This window comes from Crocodylus siamensis, chromosome 4 (assembly GCF_052110815.1).
Source record: "Crocodylus siamensis isolate JL-2025a chromosome 4, ASM5211081v1, whole genome shotgun sequence".
Taxonomy (NCBI): Eukaryota; Metazoa; Chordata; order Crocodylia; family Crocodylidae; genus Crocodylus; species Crocodylus siamensis.
In genome coordinates, this window is record NC_143398.1 from 247,300,634 (window position 1) to 247,323,598 (window position 22,965).

The window sequence follows — 22,965 nt, forward strand, 5'->3', positions numbered from 1 at the left end:
TGGTGGCAGCAAAGGCATTGCTCCTTGCCCCGTCCCCTGTGGCCACAGAGGGAAGCCCAGCTCTGTCCTCTCTGCAATCACCCCTCAGGGCTGCGAAGACCGATTCAGCCTCTCCAGGTTGTTCTGGACCCAGCCCGGCCCCCCCAGAGCCTGGGCCTGGCTTGGGGCTGCTTGTTTACAACATGTCCATTCGATCCCATTTTTCAGGGCAATGTCAAGCAAAATGGGAGCCAGGACAGCCCTGCGGACCAGCTGGACACCCCTTCTGTACGCTCGTTGGTAGCATGCTGAGCCCGAGGGTGCACCCTTACACCTGTGTGTTGAGGCCCATGGGCTCGACCTGCTGAGAGTCCAGCACAGGTTGTGTGCCCTGCAGACCTTGGGAGGTGTTGTACCCATTGCTCTCCCCACACCACCGAGCTGCTTCCCCTGTATGGGGCAGTGAGTCTGGCCTGGCAGGGCCACAGCGTGGGTGGGTGCTGGGCATAGGCAGCACAACAGCAGTAGGGGACAAGGAGGCGGTAGGTGTGGGTGTCCGCATCACAGTGCTGCCAGGCTGGCTGGGACCCAGTGGTCCCCGGCAGGCCCAGCCCCATCCTGACCCACCCCCAGACGCGGCCTGGTCCTGACACCCCCCGGTGCAGCCACGAGGCCAATTGCCCAGGGACGCTGAGACCCCCAGGCCTGCAGCTACCAGGGGGCTGGGGAGGGCCCAGGCTGTGCCCTGTTGCAGGGGGAGGGGAAGCCCCCCAGGTCGGGCCAGGCTGATTTAATAGGTTTCATAGACATTAGGGCTGGAAGGGACCCCAAGGATCACCGAGTCCAGCCCCTTCCCTGGGGGCAGGATGTCAGCTGGGGTCACAGGAGGCAACCCCTGTGCAAGGCTTGGACATTTACCTTTCTTAAAGGAGTCCAGAGCAGGTGCTTGCGGCACCTCCGGCGGCAGTCTCTTCCAGACCTTGGGGGCTCGGACAGTAAAGAAGTTCTTCCTTATGTCCAGCCTGAAACGGTCTTGGAAGAGTTTGTGACCCGAACCTTGTCTTCCCCTGGGGCGCTCTGGTGAACAGGCGCTCCCACAGATCCTGGTGCTCACCCCGAGCCTGCCCTTCTCCGGCTGAGGAGCCCCATAGCTCGCAGCTGCTCTTCACAAGGCCTCTCCTGCCGCCTGAGCACGCGCGTGGCTCCTCTGCACTCGCCCACGCCTCTCCCCGTCCTCAAGTGGCGGAGCCCAGAGCTGGGCGCCGTACTCCGGCTGCGGCCTCACCCAGGCTGAGCACAGCGGGAGGATGACGGCCCAGGTCTTGCTTTAGATGCATCGGTAGATACGAGCCAGAGTTTTGTCCACTTTGCCAGCTGTGATATCACATTGGTGGCTCCTATTCATCTTGTGGTCAGTCGTGACCCCCAAGTCTCTTCCGGCCGTGGTGCTAGCGAGTGTAGCATTGCTGAGTCTGTAAGTGTGGTGCGGGGTTTTATTCCCAAGGTGCAGCACCTTGCATTTCTCCGTATTGAATGCCATCAGGTTTTCATTTGCCTACTTTGCAAGCCTGTCGAGGTCGGCCTGGATCACCAGCCTGTCCTCAAGTGTGGACGCTCTTCCCCAAAGTTTGGTGTCATTGGTGAACTTGGCCCGCCTGCGTCTGACGCCAGTGTCCAGATCATTTATGAAGACATTGAAGAGTACAGGTCCGAGAGCGGAGCCCTGGGGGGCACCACCGGTCACCGAGTGCCACGTTGATTCGGTTCAACTACCGCTCTCTGGGTCCGAGTGCGGAGCCAGTTCCCCAGCTGTCGGACTGCGGAGTAGTCGAGGCTGCAGTTGCCCAATTTCTCCATGGGGACATCATGGGACAACAGATCAAAGGCTTTTTTGAAGTCCAAATATATGACCTCAACCTCTTCCCTTTTGTCCAGGTGATAGGTCACCTGGGCATAGAAAGACATGAGGTCCTACCCGCGACAAGCCCATGCCGGCTGTCCCTCAGGGCGTTGCCTTCTCGTAGCCTGTCGAGAACGGTTTCTTGGATAATTTATCCCCAAAATCTTCCCAGGGATTGAGGGCAAACTGATTGGCCTGTAGTTTCCTAGGTCTTCTCCTCCCCTTCTTGAAGAGCAGGGGCAAATTTGAGCAGAGGGCAAATCCCTGCCCCGCCCCACAAGGCAGCATGACTGGGGGGCAAGAGCCTGTCCCCAGGACCCTGCGGGGCTGCGTCCCGGGGGCAGGAGCCGGGCACAGCCCCAGCCTGGGCGGCTGCAGCACCTGGTGCCTCGGGGGGCAGCCAGAGCACAGCCCAGCCTGGGCCCCCCCCAGCACAGCACGGCCATCTCTGCACCTCGCCCTCCTGCCCAGCGCCCATCCAGCCTCGCCTGGGACCCCCAGCACCGCCCCGGACGGGCCTGGGCAGTGCGGAGCGGAGACCCCGTGGCCTCCCACACTGGGCCCCCGATGCTGCCGTCGCTGGACCCCAGAGCAGCTCGGGCCTCGCACGCGGCCGCATCCCCCATCCGCCTCCCCGCGGCTGCATCCGCCCGGGGCCCAGTCCGTCCCCTGCGCACGTCCGCGCTGAGCGGGGCCCGCGGGCTCCAGCCCTGGTCACGGTGTCGGGATCCTCCTGGCCCCGTGGTCCCGGCCTTCCCGCTCCGTCGCCTGCAGCCTGCGCCGAGGCCTCCGTGGGCCCGCTGGGCTGCACCCCTCCCATCCTGGCGCGGACCCCGCTAATACTTGCCCTTTGCTTGCAGCTGTGGAGCCGGGCATCTGCATCAGCCTTTCCTCCTCCACAGGCTTGGACGGGGCCTCCCGCCGGACCTGCCGGGGCGTCGTTCCCTGGGGCCTTGCCTTTCTTGGAGAGGGGCGCTGCGCCGGCCCTTCTCCTGTCCTCTGGTCTCTGGAGATCGTTGCAAGGGCGCGGAGATCTCCTCTGCCGCTCCTGCGGGCCCCGGGGCAAAGCCCACCCGGCCCGGCGGACCTGCGCTCGCCTGGAGCCACCCAAACCTCTGATGGTTTCTTTCCTCGTCTCGACCTCAGCATCCTTGTCCGACCCACAGGATCCATCATCGGCCTTCAGGGATGTGACGACGGTGATCAGCCCCACCTCGGTCTCCTCCTGTCCAGCCGAGTTGCCCCCGGGGAGCCCAGCCTGTCCTCGGCACCCGTCTCTCCCCGGCCTTCGTCCTTTTGTCACCCCGTGCTGGGCTCCTGCCTCTCTGTCCTCTTCAACAGGAGAAGTGGTGCAGGCTCCTACCCTGGGGGTGTTTAAGAGGAGGCTGGATGAACACCTCGCCAGGGTCGTGTGACCCCAGGACTCTTTCCTGCTGTGGCAGGGGTCAGACTCGATGATCTGCTCAGGTCCCTTCTGACCCGACCAACTGTGAAACTATGACTAAATCAGCCCAGGTCCCTCAGCCTCTCCTCACCAGTCCTGTCCCCCAGCCCCACAACCATTTCCGTTGCCCTCGCCAATTGTCCACATCCTTTCTGCAGGGGGGGCCCACAGCTGGACACCGGACTCCAGATGTGGCCCCCCCAGTGCTGAACAGAGGGAAGAATCGCTGCCCTCGACCTGCTGGCACCGCTCCTCCCGATGCAGCCCAGGATGCCGGTCGCCTTCTTGGCACCAAGGGCGCGCTGCCGGCTCCTGTTCACCTTCATAGCATCACAGCAGTCGGGTCGAAGGCACCTTGTAGATCTTCAAGTCCGACCCCCCGCCCGGGCAGGACAAAAACTGGGCTCAGATGACTGCAGCCAGGTAGTCATCAAGCCTCCTCTTAAAGCCCCCCAGGGTAGGAGCCAGCACCACTTCCCTTGGAAGCTGGTTCCAGATCCTCGCTGCCCCGACCGTGAAGTCGCGCCTTCAGATGTCTAATCTAAACCTCCTCTCCAACAACTTGTGGCTGTTATTCCTTGTTATTTGGGGGGCGCTCAGGGAAACAAGGTCTCTCCCAAACCCTTCTGGTTCCCCCCCAGTGAGTTTATAGACAGTCACCAGGTCCCCCTCAGCCTTCTCTTGTGGAGGCTGAACAGGTTCGGGTCCCGTCGCCTCTCCTCGTAGGGCCTGCCCTGCTGCCCCCGACCATGCGAGTGGCCTCCTCTGGACCCTCTCCATGCTGTCCACGTCCCTCCTGAAGTGTGGCGCCCAGAACTGGACGCAGCACTCCAGCTGCGGCCTGACCAGCGCCGCGTGGAGGGGGAGGATCACCTCCCTGGACCTGCTCGAGATGCATCTGTGGATGCATGACAAGGTGCGGATGGCCCTGCCAACCATGACCTCGCATTGTCGGCCCATGTTCAATAATGACTCCAAGATCCCTTTCTGCCTCTGTGCTCTCAAGAAGGGAGTTTCCCATCTTATAAGTGTGCTGCTGGTTACTACTGCTCACGTGCAGCACCCTGCACTTGTCAGTGTTGAAACACATCCTGTTTTTGTTAGCCCACCCCTGTAACCTATCCAGGTCTTGCTGCAGTCTTTCCCTTCCTTACTAGCGTGCTCACCTCACCCCAAATTTTGGTATCGTCAGCGAATTTAAACAGGTTGCATTTCACCCCGTCGTCCAAATCGCTGATGAAGAGATTGAACAGTGCGGGCCCAAGGACCGAGCCCTGGGGGACCCCACTGCCCACGTCCCCCCAGGTCAAATATGACCCGTCCACCACCACCCTCTGAGTGCGACCCTTCAGCCAATCTGCAATCCATCTGACTGTGGAGGCATCAATGCCACAGTCACCTAGTTTTTTAATGAGGATGTGGTGCGAGATGGTGTCAAAGGCCTTGCTGAAGTCCAGAAAGACTACGTCCACGGCGACACCTGCATCCATTGCCTTTGTGACCTGATCATAAAAGGCAATCAGGTTGGTCTGACATGACCTGCCCATAATGAAACTGTGCTGGTTGCCCTTGAGCATCATCCCTGAAGCCGGCCCATTGCAGATGTGCTCCTTGAGGATCTTCTCAAAGAGTTTCCCAAGGATAAAGGTAAGACTGACGGGCCTATAGTTGCCCGGGTCCTCTCTCTTCCCTTTTTTGAAGATGGGGCCACGTTGGCCATCTTCCAGTCATCCGGCACCTGGCCCGAGCACCACGAGTGCTCATAAAGCCGTGCCAAGGGCCTTGCAATAACCCCAGCTAGCTCCCTCAACACCCTGGGGTGGAGAGGTTCTTGTCCCCTGTCCCCCCAGGCCCTTTTCTGCAGAGCTGCTACCCCGGCGCACCACCTGGCCAGACTGGGGGACACCGCTTTTTGATGGCCTGTCGGCGACAGCTCTACACGCTCGTTCGCCGCTTGGTCTGCCACACCGCCCTCGCGGCCCGCCGGGACACCGTCTGGCCGGACTACTTCAGCAAGGGCGAGGCCGACGGGCCCCGGTGGCGAAGCCTGTGCTCGGGCCCGGTTCTGCGAGCCACCGGGGACCTGGGCCGGCGGCTCCTCCGCGGGGCCGTCACGAGGGCATGTGGAAGCGCACTTCCTGCTGGTCTCCGACCAGTGCCCCTTCTGCCCCGGGAGGGAGACGCTGGCGCGCCTCGTGCTCGAGTGCCCAGGCTGCAGCCCCTGCACCTCCTCCTCCGAGCCTGCTCCTCAGGCTCTGGCGGCACGTCTCCCCGCACCTTTTGGTTTGGGCACAGCCCATCCGGCGCCCGCCAAGGCCCGGGCCCTCCTGGGCAACCTCCTCCGGGCGCTGGCCAGGCTCGTCATCCGGCGGCCCGGGCAGGAGGCTCTGGCCGGGAGGGCTCCCGGCGCCCTCGGGGCGTTTGTCCTCGGTGTCCTTCGCGCATCTCCGGGGGAGCACCGCTGGGAGAGCCGCCGGCGAGCTCCCTCGGCCCCGAGCCGCTGGGCGCGCCCGGGGTGTCTGCTCGGTGCCCCCGGGGGAGCGCTCGTTTTGACCCTGTGACCCGCCCGAGCACACCCTGTTTTCTCTTTTGTTGTCCCCCATAATTTATCGGTGTTTTTAAGGTGCTGGTCGCCCTTCCCAGTGGCGGCCCCGGGGTGGTTTTAAGGCTTTTAGCTTTTACTACACGCTTTTATGCTTTTAAGCTTTTACCCTTTTTAAGAACCGCTGGACCATCGAGCGCCAGACGCCGGCGAGGATTCCCCGTCCAATTTTTACTTGGTGTCCTCCTGTGCTGGGTGCTGGCACTGAACGCCGATGGCCGACGATGCCGGCTTCTGTCACGGACTAGCCCCATCAGGGTGTAACATTGGGCCGTCTCCGGGCCCCTACGTGGGCTCTGGAGGACCGAGTTCACGTGGCCGCTGACCGACGGCGGCCCCCAGCCACGAGCAGCCTCTGCCGCGAACCAAGCGGACATCAAATAGTCTGCAGAGCTGCTGCCCAGCCCGTCCCCCCCACCTGCCCCGGTGCAGGGGATCGCTCCCTCCGCCGTGCGGGACTTCGCACTTGTCCTTGTCAAACCTCAGGAGATTTGTTTTGGCTCAGTCCCCCGGTGAGTCAAGGTCTCTGAATCCCAGCGCTACCCTCCAGCGTATCTACGACCCCCCAGCTTGGGGTCGTCTGCGGGCCTGCTGAGGGGGCACCATCCCTCCTGGATAAGCCAGATCGTCCCCTGCCGCGAACTGCCCCTGTCTCCATCACCCCGCTGCGTCGCTGCAGGCCCCCCAGCTCCTCCTGTCCGTGCCCTGCTTCTCGCTCCGGCGCGCAGGCGCTGCAGGGTCGCGTGGCCTGGCCTGGCCTGGCCGCTCCCCGAGACCACGGCGAAGGCATCTGCTATCGGTCCCTTGTGTTTCTCCCCAGGTCTCCAGGCTCATTAATCACCTTGGGGTTTTGTCTCGGTCCCCAGTGACCCTCATTTAAAGCCCTCTGGGGATGGAGGCAATAAACCTGGAGGTGATTAAAGCCCTGGGGGAGCTGGAGAGAAGCAGCCAGCGATGCAACCGCAGCCTGCCCACGGCCGCCTTGGCCTGGTCTTCCTGGCCAAGGTATTTCTCAGCTGCCTTTGCCCCGGGCTCCTCCCTGCCGGGTCCTGGGCTACCGCCTCAGGGGGCTCGATCCCCCTGGCCCGCGGGAGCGTGCGAGGCCAGCAGCCTGGCAGCACAGATGCCTCTTCCTAGGAGTGTTTGGGGGTGATCCCAGCGCCACGGGGCCACATCCAGCCCAAGGCAAGATCAGCCCCGTCCAAAGCTGCCCAGACAAACCCCGTGTGCGACTTTGGAGCCGAACGACACCGTCCCTGGGATACAGGGGGGCCGCGGCCCAATGTCCTGCTGCTGCTGGGGGGGGTGGTGAGCACCGGGGAGAGCCCAGGCCCAGGCCGTGCCCCGCTGCACAGAGAGGGGAAACCCCCCAGCTGGGCCAGGGTGAGCAGGGGGCAAATCCCTGCCCACCCCCCAAAGCAGCCAGAGCGCGAGGGAGCAGAGCCCAGTGCTCGCCCACGGCCCAGGCCTGGATGCTGCGCAGCGCGGGTGCACAGACCCCCCCGGACCCCCCCCCGAAGGAGCCAGGCCAGGCAGGGCTGCGGCTGCACACACGCGACACAAGAACTTTATTGACGTCAAGATACAAAATTATAGATTTCTCTAGAAATTCCTCTGCTGCTCACGTGACAGGAGGGGGCAAAACCACGGGGGGAGGGGGGGGGCAGAACACGGGGGAGGGGGCAGCTTCTCCAGCCCATTGCCCCTACCCCCCACCCCCCGGTCTCAGGCTGCCTGGGGCAGGGGCCACGTTGGCAACATGCAAACTCAGACGTGCACACGGCCCGAGACGTGTGGAGGAGCCCACGCCTGCCCCAGGGGGTCGGGGCGAGCGCCAGTGTGGCCCCCTGCCCCAGGCAGCCTGGGAGACCCCGGCCCAGCCCTGGGGGGGCAGCAGTGGAGGCGATGGGGGAGGCGTGGGCACACACACAGCGTCACACAGGGACGGCGGCGGGATCGGGGGGTCCAAGCAGGGCGATGGTGGCCCCCTCACTGTGGCAGTGCCTTCAGGATGGCGTTCACCTCCTCGGCCACAGCCGTCAGCGCAAACTCAAACTGGTCCTGGGGGCAGGGAGGCTGTGAGTGGGGCCGGGCGGGGGCAGCACTGCACCAGCCCCCCCCCGGAGGTGCTCGCCCCCACACCCTCACCTTGGTCTGCACCATGCCGGGCCGCTGGTCGCGGATGTGCTCCAGGGTGGCCGCGATGTCGATCTCCTTCACGCCTGGGGGCAGAGCGGGGTCAGGGGGCAGACATGGGTGCAGAGACCCAGGCCCGCAGGGCACGGACATGGGGGGCTGTAGTCTAGGCACGGGGGTTTGGGGTAGCGTGATAGGGCTGGGGGTGCTGGGCAGGGGTCTCAGGGGCTGGGCACTGGGCAGGGCAGGCACGGCACTCACCCTTAGCCATCCTGTTCAGGACCATGTCGATGAGGATGTAGGTGCCCGTCCTGCTGGCCCCATCGCTGGAAGACATGGAGATGGACGCTGGCACCAGCAGGCACGAGCTGCTGACCCGCCGGACAAAAAGCCTGGTCCCGAGCAGGGGCCGGGCCAGCCACAGCTGCCAGCCGTGAGGCTCTCCCGCACTCCCGTACCCCGGCCGTGCCCCCCGGGCAGGTGTTACCTGCAGTGCACGATGATGGGGCAGGAGCGGCCACGGTAGCACTTGTTCACCTTCCTGCGTGGGGCAGAGGAGACCGATCAGTGGGGCCGGCGCCTTCCCTGGGCTCCAAGCCCGGCGCCACGACCTGCCTGGCTGCCCCGGGGCTGAGCACTCCCATCGCCCCAGGGTCCGTCTCAGCCACGGCAGGGTGGCTGGGCCAGGGGGCAACCAGCCCTCCCCGAGGGGGGCAGGGATTGGGGCCATGGCCCCTGGGTAGGACTGGCAGCCACTCTGCTAGCCCAGACTGTGGGCGCGTGGGCACAAAGGCTTGTCGTGGCTGGACCTGGGTTGTAGGGGCCCCATAGGGTGCAGAGGGCACAGCCTGGGGGGGCCCGTGGCGGCCAGCGGAGGAGCCCGCAGCAGGGGTGGTGCGCAGGCACGGTCTGGCAGCAGGCGCGGCCGCCGACGATCACTTTTGTGACTATGCAACTGGACCCAGACCACGAGCTGCAGATCACAAAAATGCCCCCGGCAGCCGCGAGACAGGTAGAGCCACGGGCTGGGCGCGTGGGGGCAGGGGAGGGGCGGGCGGGCGGGCGGTCCTGCCTGGTGGCCGGACTCTTCCCACCCACCGCAGGGGAGCTGGGGTCTCAGGGTCTGGCCCTCAGCTTGCAGAGCTGTGCCCGCGCGCCGCGCCCGGACCTGCGGAAGTCGAGCAGGGGCCGCGTGGTGGCGGGGAGGCCCTGGGCCGGCCAGCTCAGGAAGTGGAACTGGGTGAGCGTGCGCGTCTCCTGCGACTGCACGTTCTTCAGGTAGAAGCTGCGCACCAGGAAGTCCTCGCACCAGATGTGCTCCGACACCAGGTTCACCTGCGTGTGGGGGTTACAGGCATGCCACGGCTCCCAGCCCCGCACGGCACTGTGCCGCTCTCCGTGCCCCCAGCCCGCCTGGCACAGGCCCGTGCCCACCTGCCACATGGCTCCGTGCCCGCAGGCCCACCCGGCTTGGCTCCATGCCCCGCCCTCAGCTTGGCCCTGTCCCCCTCCAGCCCTCCTGCTCAGCCCTGTGCCCACCCCAACCCCAACCCCAACCCCAACCCGTGGCCCCAGCCCCCCCCGCCGCTCTTACCTCGTAGACGTGGTAGAGGGACGAGCCCTCGTCGGGCCAGTAGCGGTCACACTGCTTGACACTGTCCTCGGCCAGGGGGCTCAGCATGACGATGACCGTGCAGCCGTGCTCCCACACCATCTGCGTGTTGGGGACACGGCCGTGGCAGGGCGCTGAGGCTGGGCTCTCCTGTAGAGCTGCCCTGCTCCGGCACACGTGGGCACTGGGGCCAGGCTCCAAGCAGGGGGAGGGGGGGCACAGCGCAGAGCCGGGGGTGTTGGCGTCCGTGCCCCAGCCCTACTCACCTGCCAGAAGTCAGCGATGGTGTGGGACAGCGGCCCCTGCGTGGCGATGTACGCCGGCATCCGTGGGTCATGCTCGATCTGCGCCGAGACATGGCATGTCAGATGCTACCAGGGCGTTGTGGGGGGCAGGAAGCGACCAGGGAAGCTGGTGTGTCACGGGGCACGTGTGTGCACACCTGGCCTGTGTGCATGCAGGGTGACCCCAGCCAGGCCGCGCAAGCCTCAGCCGCATCCCCAGCGCGCGACGAGGGCACGTGCAGGGAGCCCGACGGGGCAGGCAGTGCTGGGTCTCCAGGGAGCTCCCAAGGCCAGGGTCTGCAGGCACGCCAGCATGGAGGCAGGAGTCTCTAGGCAAGCTGGGGCTGGTGGCTCCCGGGGGCAGGGGAGGGCAGCTCCCAGGGGCAGGAGCCTCTGGGCAGGCAGGGCAGCTTTGTGGGTAAAGGGGTCTGTGGGCAGCGCTCTGCAGGCAGCAGCCGGCTGGGACTCACGATGGGGCTGGCATTGATGAAGTCGCTGCGGGACGGGCTGCAGTCGGCCTTCAGCTTGATCCGTGCGTGGTCATCTGCAACCGATTTAGGAGGGGGGCCATGAGCAGGACACGTACCCCAGCCCCCCCAGTGGGGCAGCCCGGCCCCCTGCAGCCCACCACAGGACCCCCCGGGGAGCAGTGCCTGGCCAGCCCCCAGCCCCTGAGCGGGCACAGGGTGCTCACAAGGCACGAAGTCAGGGTGCCGGTTCTTCTTCAGGTTGGCTTCGCTCTGCGCGATGGAGCAGGCATTGGGCTCAGCCTGGTACGCGCACAGCGCCTGCCACTCCTTGGCCAGGCGGTCCCGGTTGCGCAGGTGGTCCTCCATGTAGGCCTGCGGGTGCAGCGCTGCTCAGCACACACAGCCACAGGGGCGGTGGGCTGTGCTAGGGCAGGGACTGGCACGTGCACACACATGTATGCACACGCACATGCACCAACACTCTAGAGCAGGTCTGACATCCCCAGCTGTGGGCAGCAGGAATATGTGCACATATGTACACAAACACACAGGTGAAATCACCCACCCACCCACCCACACAGAGGCGTGCATTCTGGCACAGGCCTGACATCCCGACTGGAACATGTGAACACGTGCACAGATGCACATGTGCAGACACAGACACACACACGCTTAAGCAAGTCCAACACCACCAGCCGGTAGCAGCAACAAGACGCACACTCTGAACAGGTACGTCACCAGCACAGGGCAGCAGGGACAGACCGGTGTGCACACATGTTTGCTTACACATGTGCACGCACAAACACACGCACTTTGGAGCAGGTCTGACACCAGTAGCAGGGACAGAGACTTGGGGGCACACACATGCGTGTGCACCCCCCCCCCATACAAGCACTCTGCGACACCAGCAGCAGGGGGCAGGCACGCACACACGCACGCATGCACTCTGCAGCGGGTCTAACACCAGCAACAGGGGCAGGCGCTGCACACGCAGGCACACGCGGCGGCTCACCAGGATCATGTGGCCGGTGGAGATGTCCATGTTGGACTGGGCGGGCTCCTCGCACCAGGACGGCGTGCTGCTGTGCGAGCTGGGGCTGGCCTGCGGTGCGTCGCTGAACTGGGACGAGACACTGCTGACGCGGGAGGTCTCGGCCGGCGCCGGCGCGGGTGGGTCTGCCCGCCCAAACAGCGACTTGGCCGCCATGTGCTGGCGGCACAGCTCCTGCGACGAGGCCACGGCTCAGCCCTGCCCTCCTGGACCCGGCGTGGGGAGCCGTGCCCGCGGCGTGGGGGATGAGCCACCGACCCTACCTGGTACTCGAAGGGGGTGTCGGCGGCGCCCTCGGGCCCCAGGGCAACCAGGCGCTCTTTCTCGCGCCGCTTGGCGTGATGGTGGAGGCAGGCAGCCACGGCGGCCGCCACGCCCACGCCGGCTGCGCACGCCAGGCCCACGAAGGCCAGCAGCAGCGAGTGGAAGCTGCCGGGCAGGGCCGCGGGGCGTGGGGCAGCGCCCACCTCGTTGCGCTGTGAGAGGGAGACGGGGGTCAGCGGGTGGCCAGGGACGCCCCCCCCCCCCCAGCACCTGGGCCAGGATGGGTCCCCAGGGTGCGGGGCACAGGGGATGCGACTGCCAGCTGCTTTTAGGGTGGAGGCTGTGTGGGGGCACGGGGCACCCCTCCAAGCCCTGCCTGCGGGTGGTGCCCCTGGAAAGGGGCTCCATCTCTCCAAGCATGGCAGGCAGTGGTGCAAGGAGGCGAGGGGGGCACCTGGCGAAGGGGCAGCACCAGGGCTGCCAGCAACTCCCTCGCAAAGTGGGGTGAGCCCTGGTGCCCCCTGCTCCCTTCCCCCAACCTGGGATACCCCAACCCTGAGCAGCCAATCACAGCCCACAGCCCAGGGTGCCCCAACCCTGAGCAGTGCATCATGCCCCATAGCCTGGAGCGCCCCAAACCCAAGCAGCCAATCACAGCATACCGACCGGAAGTGCCCCAACCCCAACCAGCCAACCACCGCCCACAGCCAAGGCAGCCCAACCCCGAGCAGCCAATTGCAGCCAGTGCCTCCCTCTGCCCCCTTCCCATGGGAGTGTATACACACATGTGCACACGCGTGCCACCGCAGAGCCCTGTAGCAGGCATGGCCACCCCTGGCCCACATGCATGGGCAGCAGCCGTGCCAGGAGGGGCACACACACTGAGCTCCACGCGTGACGCCCCTGCAGCCGCCCACAGCCCATCCCAGGCATTGCAGTCCCCCGCTGGGAGGACGGGAGCCCCCCCCTTGCCCCCAGGCTGTGCCAGGGCAGGCGCCTGAGCCTGCAGGACCGGTCTCCGCTGCGTGTCCAGCCCGGCTGGGGCAGAGATGGCACCCAGCCCCCCGTGCGCGGCCATGGAGCCGCCTGCCACCCCTGTGCAGAGGGTGCCCCTGGCTGGGAAGTGCCCCCATGGGACAAGTGGCACCAGCTGGGCTCTCCCACGGGGACGGGGACGGGGACAGGGACGGGGGGCAGCACGGAGCCCTGCAGGCCAGGGGCAGACTCCCTGGCCCTGCCGGCGACTCCCCACCTGGCCTTGGGCACATCCCTCGGTCTCCCAGACTGCAGCTCCCCCCGGCTCCAGGCTGGAGGGGGGCAGGGAGAAGCACGGGGCCCAGGGGCAGGGGGGCAGTTACCTGCAGTTGGGGCCCTGCGGTGGCAGTGGGCGCGGCCCGGGCAGCCCCATGGCAGGCGCCGGAGCTGGGCAGCAGGCGCGGGGGCCCCCATGCAAGGGGGGCTGAGTGGGGGGGTCATGGGGGCCTGCTCAGCCCCCTGCTCTGCCCCGGGGGGCTGTCAGCTGGGCCAGGCAGGGCAGGAGGCCGGGAGCTGCCTCAGCCTCCTCTGGCTCCGTCATCTCCTGAAGCCACGGCCACTTGTCACAGCACACGGCGTTGCCGTGGCAACCGCGCCACATGTTGCTGATGGAGACGGGGCGGGTTCCCTTCCTGGCCCACCCTTCCTCTCCCCACCCCCCAGGCCTCCAGGGCAGCCCCCGGAGCGCTGCCACAGTCCCCACATGTGCATCTGTTTCCCCCCACACACACGTGCCTGCACACCCACATATGTGCATATGCATGCATGACCCCCCCATGCACCTGCACAATGCCCCCATGAGCAAGTACCTGCATGCACCCCACACATGCATACCCCCCACACATGGGCACACATGCACCCCACCTGCATGCACACATGCGCAGCCCCCCACACCCAAAAGCAGCCATCTCACTCTCACACAAACACACACACTAGATGATCAGACTAGATGATCTGCTCAGGTCCCTTCCGACCCTAGAAACTATGAAACACACACACACACACACACACACGTGCTTGCACATCGGCCCCCCACAACACACATGCGCCCTGCCATACACCCCCCACAAGTAGTCACACCCCACATACACGCTTGAACATGCATTTACATTCCCCTGCACATGCATGCACCACCACATACATAGAGGGACACACCTGCACAAGTCCCACATGCAAGTTCATGCATGCACCCTCCCATACATGCAGCCCCCACCCCCCAAGGGTGGTCAGGGAGGGGAGGCATGATCTTTGACTCCCCAGGATCTTTCCCCCCGACCCCCCATCTCCAGACCCGGCCCTGCTGCTCCCACCTGGCACACCCAGCCTCTGACCCACACATGCCCCATGGGCTACCCCAGACTCACCCTGTGGCGCCCAACCCCCACAAAGGGCAGCCACAACACCTGCCACCATGACCCCCACGGTCAGCGCCACGCACAGCCCCCCCGGGCACAGCCTCGTCCTCCCGACAGCACACGCCCGTCTCCGCAAGCAAACACGCTGGCACACGCAAGACCACCTGGCTGCAGCCACACTTGCAACACGCTATTGCCACGAGTGCCACATGTACCAGGACGGCTTCCTGCACCAGCTGGTGCTGCCCCCCTGGCCCCCGACAGGTGCAGGTGCCCTGGCAACAGCCCTGGCCTCCCTCGTTTGTTAGGACCTCTCATTAGGTCTTACCTGCCCCACGCCCATCTGCACGATGCGCAGCCCCAGCTTGGCCTCCATCTCCGCTTTCGCCAGTGCTGGAGGGGGGGGGGGTGGTCAGGGCAGGGGGGACATGACCTCTGACTCCCCAGGACATTCCCCCCCCACATCTCCAGACCCAGCCCTGCTGGCCCCCACCTGCTTTGGTCCAGATGGGCCTTGGTTCTCTGGGCTGGGGGTCCCAGGCATCATCTTTGGGGGGGGCTGAGACCCCCGCAGGGGGCTGGGCGGTGGGACAGTGGCCTTGATCCTGGGAGCAAGGCAGTGAAGGCCCCCAGCTCCCTCTGTCCCCACCCCCAGCACCTCAGGGGTGGCCAGACCCCCATTGCCCACCTGCCCCGAACTCACCGGCCCGGTCGGCGACATCAGCCAGCGACAGGTTCTGGGGGTTTTGCCGCAGCCGGAAGGTGAGCGCAGGGCCCACAATGCTGGGGGGGGGGGGGGGTAGCAACAGTTACCATGGTGATGGGGGGGCAGGGCCAGGCTGGGCATCCCCCCACCCACCATGATAGCGGCCACGGGCCCCTCACCTGAAGTTGATGAAGCTGGTGGTGGAGAGGTGGACGTGCTCCGCCAGGACCTCCAGCAGCCGGATGCCATCACCCAAGCTCAGGTGCCTGCGGGGCAGTGATGGGCTCGGGGTTGGGGGGCTCATGGCCCCTTCCCCCGGGGGGGCGGGAAAGCAGAGCAGCCCCAAGGTGGATCCTGGCTCCGCAGAGCAGAGTACAGCAGAGTGCCCTGCCGTGTGCGGCAAGGACGGGGAGGGCGGGCGGCAGGAGCCCCACACTCATGTGGCAACTGGGCCAGGAGATGCCATTCGCATGTGCCCAGTGCAGCCCTGGCTCAGCCGCTGAACAGACACTTGTGTTTATAGAGAGCGTACATGTGTGTGCATGCACATGCAATGCATGCTGGGTGTGCACGGGCACATGTGTGCACGCAGGGAGAGCATGGGCACATGTATAATGCACACAAGGTATGCACAGATATGTCTGTGCAAGTGAAAGGGGTGCGGGCACATGTGCAATGTACAGAGAGTATGCATGGGCGTGTGTGTAATGCATACAGTGTGTGCATGGGCACGCAGGTACAGGGGGGTGCGGGCCATGGGCATTTGAGTGCATACATGGGTGGAGCACGGGCACGTGTACAAGGCACGCAAGGTACACACAGGTGCATGTATGTATGCAAGGGGATGCACGTGTGCGTCTCTGTGCCCGGGACGAACCCCGGGGTGAGTGCTCTGGGTACCCCACAGCAGGCAGGGTGCCCCCCGTGCCCCCAGCCTGGCACTCACTTCTGGTCGGTGACGATGTAGCCGTATTCCTCGGGGGGCCGGGTCAGAATCGGGGCCCCGGCCCCAGTGCGCCCTGGCACATCTCCGTAGCTCTTTTTCTCCAGTAGGCCAGGGTGCGGCGAGGGCAGGGCATGGCCTGGCACCGTGGGCAGCCCCGGGGCAGGGGAGGCCACGGTCTCGGGGGGGTGGCGGGGTGGAGGCTGGCGGCTCCGGCTCCTCGCCGTGCTGCATCTCCCCTTCCGTCACCTGAACCCGGACATGGGTCACCGGGGCACGATCAGCCTCAGCCGCCACTGCTCATCCCCAGGGCTTGCGGATCCTGCCGACAGCTCGAGCAAGGCCCGGCAGCCCCCAGCCCCGCTGCCCCAGCTGCAGGGCTGCCCCGCACGGCCCGAGAGAGGTGGAAGGTGTTCCTGGGCATCCCCCCAACCCCCGCTTGTCCCGGGGGCACCAGACCACGGCACGGCCCAGCACAGACTCACCCGCTTTGCGTCCAGGGCCGTGGGGCCAAAGCCGCCTGCCAGGGGAGAAAGGCCCCCCCCGTGTTGGCTGTCTGGACTGAGGGGGCAAGTCCCAGGAAAGGGCAACACCTCCCACCCCCAAGACCAGCCGGCTGCCGGGACCAGGACACCCGCTCTCCCCCCAGCCCTGTCCCCACCCCGCTCACCCGAGCTCTGGATCAGCTGCAGCAGGGCCGAGAGGGTGCTGACCTGCTCGGGGGTCAGGTCCTGCAGCCTCAGGCCGTAGCTGACCAGCACCTTCCGCAGGGCCGCATCTGCTGGGAGTCAGGGTCAGTGCCAGGTCTGGCCCCAGGCCCACAGCAAGGGGGGCGAGGGTGGACGGGACCCCCAGCAACGGGGCGTGGGGTGCAAGGGTGGAGCCGTGGGGAAAGGGCGGTCCCGGTGCCTACCTGGCTCCGTGGGGGGCTTGCGGGGGTCTAGAGCCAGATGCTCCTCCCCAGCACGGTCTCTGCCACCCTGGGGGTGCCCCGGCTCGCGCCGGGCTCCGGTGCGGGCAGGGCCCGGCCGGGCGCCCATCTCTCTGGACAGGTAGAGCATGCCCAGGTCCTGGAAGAGAGGCCCCCCCTCCGGCCCCGCCGGCGCCCCGTAGGACGGCACAGGGCTGGCCCCAAAGACAGCGGGGGGCACCGGGCCGGGGGCTCTGCCCAGCAGCGCGGGGGCCTCGGGGCTGCGGCCGGCCGTGTCACCCGGGAAGGGGCCCAGCGGGCGCGGGGTGTCCTGGTAGCCGAACTGCGAGCCAAGCACAGGGTCAGCGTGGCGGGGAGGGCCCAGCAGAGTCCCCAGAGCCCCCACGCAAGCGCCCCGACAAGCACGCGCATACACACACATGCATGCGTGCGCATTCACACGCGCATCCATACGTGCACAGAAACACACGCGTGCATCCATGCACAGACACTGGTGCCACAGAGCCCCTTGCTCTGGGGTGGAGGGGGCTGCCTCCAGGCCGGGGGCTGCCCCACAGCAGGTCTGTGGGTCACCCGGGCACCCCCCACCCCGCAAACAGCCCCGAGACCCACGTCCCGTGACCCCCGTTTCGGAGCCGCGCACGCAGCCCCCGGCCCTCACCTTGCGGTAGGAGTAGGGGTGCAGCAGGGCTCCCTCGTAGCCCAGTTCGGGCAACAGGGGCAGCAGCAGGTGCTCCGGGTAGCGCGGGGCGGGGGGCAGGCGCGGCGCTGCTTCGGGGGCCGGGCGCTGCCCCCAGGGCTCGGCCGACTGCGCCGGGAACGGGGCCCTGCGCGGCACGTCGGGGTGTGGCACCAGCCTGGGGGACGAGGGGCAGGGCCGGGGGGTGTGGTTGCACCCCCGCTGCCAGCCTGGACCCCCCCCCCCAGCTTTCCCCGCCCAGGCAGCTGCTGCTGGACCCCCACGCCCTGTGTGCTGTGCTGGGGGGTCATGACGCCGCTCTTCCTCCCAGACCCCCAGCCGGGACCCCGATGACCCACGCAGAGAGAAGCGAAGCGAAGATGCCCGGGGTCAGCAATCGCACCCCGGGCCGGGCCTCAGTTTGCCTGCTCTGGAGGCCGGGAGCTCGTGCCCTGTGCCCAGCTCCCCCGTGCCGGCTGCTCACCCTGCGGGGAAGTCGGCAGCCGGCTCAGGGGAGCTTCAGCCTTTCTTGAGCCTCCCGGGATCAGCCGACACCCCAGAGATCAGGGACCCCGAGGGCAGGCGCAGGCCAGATGGCCCCGTGCCCCGGGGACGCCGCTGTGCCCCGGCAGCTGCCCGAGCCCAGGGAAGGGGCAGGCGGGAGGGAGAGGGGGCAGGAGCCCCCCCGGCTGCCCCCGCGGGGCGACCGGCCCTACCTCTCCTCGGGCGCGCGGTCCCGGAGCCGCGGGATGCGCTCCATCTCCCGGGAGATCACGTACTGGGTGATGTCATCCTGCCACGACAGCCCTGCCGTGGACAGGAGCCAATCAGAGCCCGGCTACATGGGGGGTCTGGTCCCCATGCAGACCCCGCCAACTCCCCCCACCATTTGCCCTCCCCCCACCACGGCCCCAATCCCAGCCCCACGCTGGCCAACCTCAGCAGCCAGCAGGATCGTGCCCTCCCTGCAGCGTGGGCCCCCAAGCCCTGGGCCCTGGACCCCGCACTCACCTTGCCCCATGAGGTGCCGCAGGACGTCCTGCAGGCGCCGGAGCACAGCCGAGGTGACCTGGAAGTGGGGGGGGTCGGGCCCCCCGCCCGCCTGGCACTGCCCGAACAGCCCGTCTGCAAGCACAGCCGGCGGGGGAGGTCGGGCTGAGCGGGCACCCGAGGGGGCTCCAGCTGCAGGGGCCGAGCCCCAAGACCCGTGGCGCGGGCAGACAGACGCGGCTCCCGGGGATCCCGCCCCCCGGGCCTTACCGGGCATGCAGACCTCCTGCGGGGCGCAGAGCCGGCGGTCGAACAGGCAGCCTGGACAGACGGACGAGCGGGGCTCAGTGCTGCCCAGGCGGACGGGGCCCCCGCGGCAGCCCCAGAAACACCAGCCCAGCCCCGGCCCGGGGCAGGAGGCAGCGAGGCGGGACCCCAGGGCTGCAGGCAGCAGGGATTTCCCCCTGCTCAGCCTGGCTCCGCCGGGGGGGGGGTTCCCCTCCCTCTGCAGGGCTTGGGCTCCCCCAGCGCCCCCCCCGCCCAGCAGCAGCAGCAGGATGTTGGCAGCCACGACCCCCCTGTATCCCGGGGGAGGGGGCGATGCCTGGGGCCATGTCAGGCGTGTCGCAGGCTGGTCTGGACGGGGCTGATCCTGCCCTGGGTTGGATGTGACCCCGTGGCTCTGTGAAAATGGGGTGCTGCCCCCCCCAGCTGGCCCACACGGGGCAGGGGGAAGGGGTCTGGTGGATGCCCCCCCCCCCGCTCATCCAACTACGTCAGCAGCCGCCGATGACTCGGCCCAGGGCGGAGACAGGCCCAGCTCGAGGTGGGGAAAGGGGGGTGCTGGGGTCCCCATCGCTGCAGGGTGGGAGGACCCTGGGAGCCCGGACAGGGGCAGCCACGCTGGGCCGGGCGCCCGGGGTCCCACCAGCCCCGGGGGGGCAGCAGGGTGGCGCCCCCAGCGCAGCCTCCGTCCTTCCAGCCGGGAGGTGCAGCCCCGGCCCCGCGAGGGGTCAAGGGCCGGCGGCTCCTGTCCCTGCAGCCGCGGCCCCCGGCTCCAGACAGCAGGAAACAGGCTGGCCCAGCCCCCCCCCCCCCCCCCCCCCCCCCGCCCCCGCCCTTGCGCCTGGTGCTAAAGGCTCTCGGTGCCCCGGGTGTCCTGGCCCAGCCCGGGACGTCAGCGGGCTCCCACGGGCCCTGGCAGGTCCCCGCACCCCGCACCGGCCGCCCGGCCCCCTCCACTACGGCCCCCGCTCAGCTCCGGCGTGCGGCACTCGGGCCGAGCTCCGGCCACTGGGCACCCCACGCCGCGCTTGCCGGGCCCAGGGAGCAGAAGCCGGCGCTCACCCAGCTCCACACCGGGCTCCGGCCCCCCGGCTGCCCCCGCGGGGCGACGCCCAGAGCCCCAGGACGGCGCGTGTCCGCCCCGGGTGGAGCGACCGGGGCCGGTAGCAGGAGCATCTTGCCCGGGCCGGGTGCCCGGGGGTGTCGCGTGCTGCCCCCAGGCTCCAGGAGCAGCCGGCAGGGGCCCCAAGGAGCCTTGCAAAGCTCCCCATGCCACCCCCCCGACAGCCACCGGGGCCAGCGGGGGGAGGGGGACTAGGGGGCTGCCTAGCTGCTCCCTTGGGGTCTCCTGCCCCCACGCTCCCTGCAAGCCCTTCCGGTTCCTGGGTGGATGCAGCAGCCAGGCCCTGCCTGTCGCCCCCCCAAATGCTGTGGGGACCCCCTGACCCCAGCACCCGCAGGGCAGCCCGGCAGACCCCCACCCTTCCCGGGGAGACTGGAGACAGGCCGTGCCCAGCACCTGCAGCAGCGGGGAGACCCCAGACGCCAGGCTCGGGCTGACCCGGTGCCCAGCAGGGCTGGACCCCGGCGACAGCCCCCAGACCCGCCACGGAGGGGCACGGCCTGCGCTCCCAGCCCCAGACGGGTCTGCCTGCAGGACCCTCGCCAGCACCACGCTCCCCCGGGCGGCCCGGCCCCCGCCGTGGGGAAGGCCCCCATCCCGCCCGGGGGGCGTCTGCTCCAGCACCTGCAGCCGCAGGGACGCGGGGTCAGCGCCTGGGGCAGCCGCGGGCTGCGGGGTGCGCGCGGGGCGCGGGGGGGCGAGCAGCCGGCGCTGCGCAGCTGTGAGTCACCGGCAGCGGCAGATGCAGGCCGTGGCGGCAGCGTGAGTCAGCGGCCTCCGGAGGACGGAGACCCCCGCGGACACGGGGGGCACGGCACTGCGGCCTCGGCTCCTGCACGGGCCCTCCCTCCCCAGCCCGGGGGTCCCGGCGGGGCCATGCCCCAGCATGGGAGCCCGGGGGCCGGTGTGCCCAGGCCGGCCCCGCCACCATGGGGATGGGCCTGCTTGCCGGGGGGCCACAGGGGGCAGGGGCAGCCCCAGGGGAGGGGCTGCTCCGGGTCCGGCCACGTGTCAGACCCCGGCTCCGGTCCCACGGGGCCGGGGCTCTTGCACGGCGCAGGGCTGCGGGACCCTGGGTCCCTGCTGCACACGCGCGCGCACGCCCGAGACGTCCGGGGGGCCTGGGCCCGGAGACCGGGACCTCGCAGCTGGGTCCAGGTCCTCTCACCCCAGCCCCAGCCCCTGGCGCAGGGCAGGGCAGGAGCAGGCCCCCTCCCAGCCCAGGAGGTCGCCCTTCCTGCCCCCAGGGCTGCGACCTGGCCCCAGCACAGCGCCGCGCGGCCGGGCCGGCGCTCCCCGAGGCAGACCCCGGGGCCCCGCACTGGGCCCGGCCGGGGGACACGAACGCCCGGTGCCCAGCAGGCCGTCTCGCGGGTGAGGGGGGCCGCCTTTGCCCCCGACGTGCTGGGCCCCGGCCGGGCTCAGGCAAGGGGCTAGGACAGGGCGCTCAGCGCGGACCCCACGGCCCCAGGGATGCTGAGGCCACATCCTGCTCGGGGCGCTGGGCTCCATCGCCCCCACCGGCCGCAGGCTCGCAACCCCCCGGCACAGCACCCGCCTGCCCGGTGCCCAGCCCCCCGCTTCAGCATCCTCCTGCCCCCAGACCCACCCCCAGGTGCCCAGCCCCCAACACAGCATCCTCCTGCCCCTCCCAGCGCCCCCCGGCGCACACCATCCCCCCGCCGCCGGCACAGCATCCTCCGGCCCCAGACGCCGCTGCCCAGCCCAGCAGCCCCCCACCGCCCCGGTGCCCAGCCCAGCCCCGCCGTAGCCCCCGGGGATGCCTCTCGGGGGCGGCGGTGACGCAGGCAGCGGGGACCCGTGACGCACGTGGTGACGGCAGCACGCAGCCCCCCCGGGCCCGATCCCGATCCCGATCCCGATCCCGAGCTCACCGTGGCTGCCGGCGGCCCCGGCCCCGGCCCCGGCCCCGGCCCGCAGCGCCAGGAGCAGGCAGAGCAGCGCCCGCAGCCGCCGCCCGGCCCCGGTGCCCGGCCCCATCCTCCGGGCCGGCCCCGATCCCGATCCCGGTCCCGACCCCGGTCCCGGCTGCACGGCGGGTCCGGCTTCGACTGAGGCCGGCCCCGCCCGGCCCCGCCCCCGCCGCCGCAGCCAATAGCAGCGCGCCGCCGGGATACGCCCCCCGGCGGGAGGGCGGTCCCCAGTGGAGTCCCGCCCCACCCCGTAGAGGAGCCAATCAGCAGCCGGCGCTGGGGTACGCCCCCGGAGGACGGACCAATGGCAGGGCGGGGGCTTGGCTAGCCCCGCCCACCGCCGCATTGGAGTCACACCTGGGGACTGGGACACACCCCCCCAGGCTGGACCAATCACTGGCCAAATGAAGGGCACGCCCCTCCCGCCGCCTCGCCCCTTTGGGACCACGCCCTCCCACCCGGCGCAGCGTGGTCCCTTCTGCCTTGATTAGCACCTCTCCCCAACTAAAAGGATGCCATATTTGCATAGCTTAATTTGCATGGCCCCGCCCCCAAGGTCCGGGGTACCCTGATTAGTTCATGCCAACCCTCCCTGAACAGCAGCTGCTACCAGCACCAATCAGAGGCCAGCTCCCAGGGTAGGGCCACGCCCCTTACAGGAGAACCAATCAGAGTTGGGGTGGTAGCCACACCCCCCGGCACATGCACCGGCCCGTGGCCAGCTGCGGGGATGGGGGGGCAGCTCCCCCAGCCCGGGACACTTTGGGCTTCGCCTGCGGGGACCGCGTGCCAGCCTGCGCGAGCGTGTGCGTCGCCTGAGCCGGGATGGGGGGGTGGGGTCAGGGCGGGGGCACAGCCCCTGGGCAGGGGGTCTCCTCTCCCCTAGGTTTCCCAGGGTGAGTGTGTAACCCGGGGGGCGGGCAGCTTCCCTGGGGGCAGGGTGTGCATTGAGCCGGGCTCCGCCCCCAGGACCTGGAGTGTGGCTAGCAGGTCCTGGCCGTGCAAGTCCCACACACTAGCAGCATACATTGCACATGCAGTGCACAGCACAGGTGTTGCTCACACAGCACACGTTGCACGCCTGGTGCCCAGCACCAGGGAGCAGCCTGTGATCCCCCTGCATCATGGATGCGCCCATGTCCCAGGGCAGAGCGGAGCTGGCGGGCGAGTGCCCGGGGCCGAGCGGGGCCTTCCCCTGCTCCTCCAGTGCGGAGGGTCCCGGCAGGGCTGGTGCAGAGGCCA

General features: G+C 68.3%; 1 protein-coding gene across 1 annotated transcript; it reads right to left on the bottom strand.

The window, feature by feature from the left end:
- Positions 1 to 7,456: 7,456 nt before the first annotated feature.
- Positions 7,457 to 21,867, bottom strand: PTPRN (protein tyrosine phosphatase receptor type N). Its single transcript, XM_090046219.1, is given in 25 exon segments — positions 7,457 to 7,986; positions 8,074 to 8,147; positions 8,323 to 8,387; positions 8,549 to 8,602; positions 9,230 to 9,396; positions 9,656 to 9,775; positions 9,940 to 10,017; positions 10,428 to 10,501; positions 10,652 to 10,799; positions 11,440 to 11,652; positions 11,742 to 11,954; positions 14,461 to 14,525; positions 14,836 to 14,915; positions 15,018 to 15,104; positions 15,785 to 15,903; positions 15,905 to 16,030; positions 16,267 to 16,301; positions 16,452 to 16,562; positions 16,695 to 17,034; positions 17,374 to 17,569; positions 17,751 to 17,876; positions 18,108 to 18,198; positions 18,403 to 18,516; positions 18,652 to 18,702; positions 21,685 to 21,867. Coding segments are annotated over 25 exon segments (2,925 nt in total). The 5' UTR covers positions 21,791 to 21,867; the 3' UTR covers positions 7,457 to 7,914.
- Between the last annotated feature and the right edge of the window lie 1,098 nt (positions 21,868 to 22,965).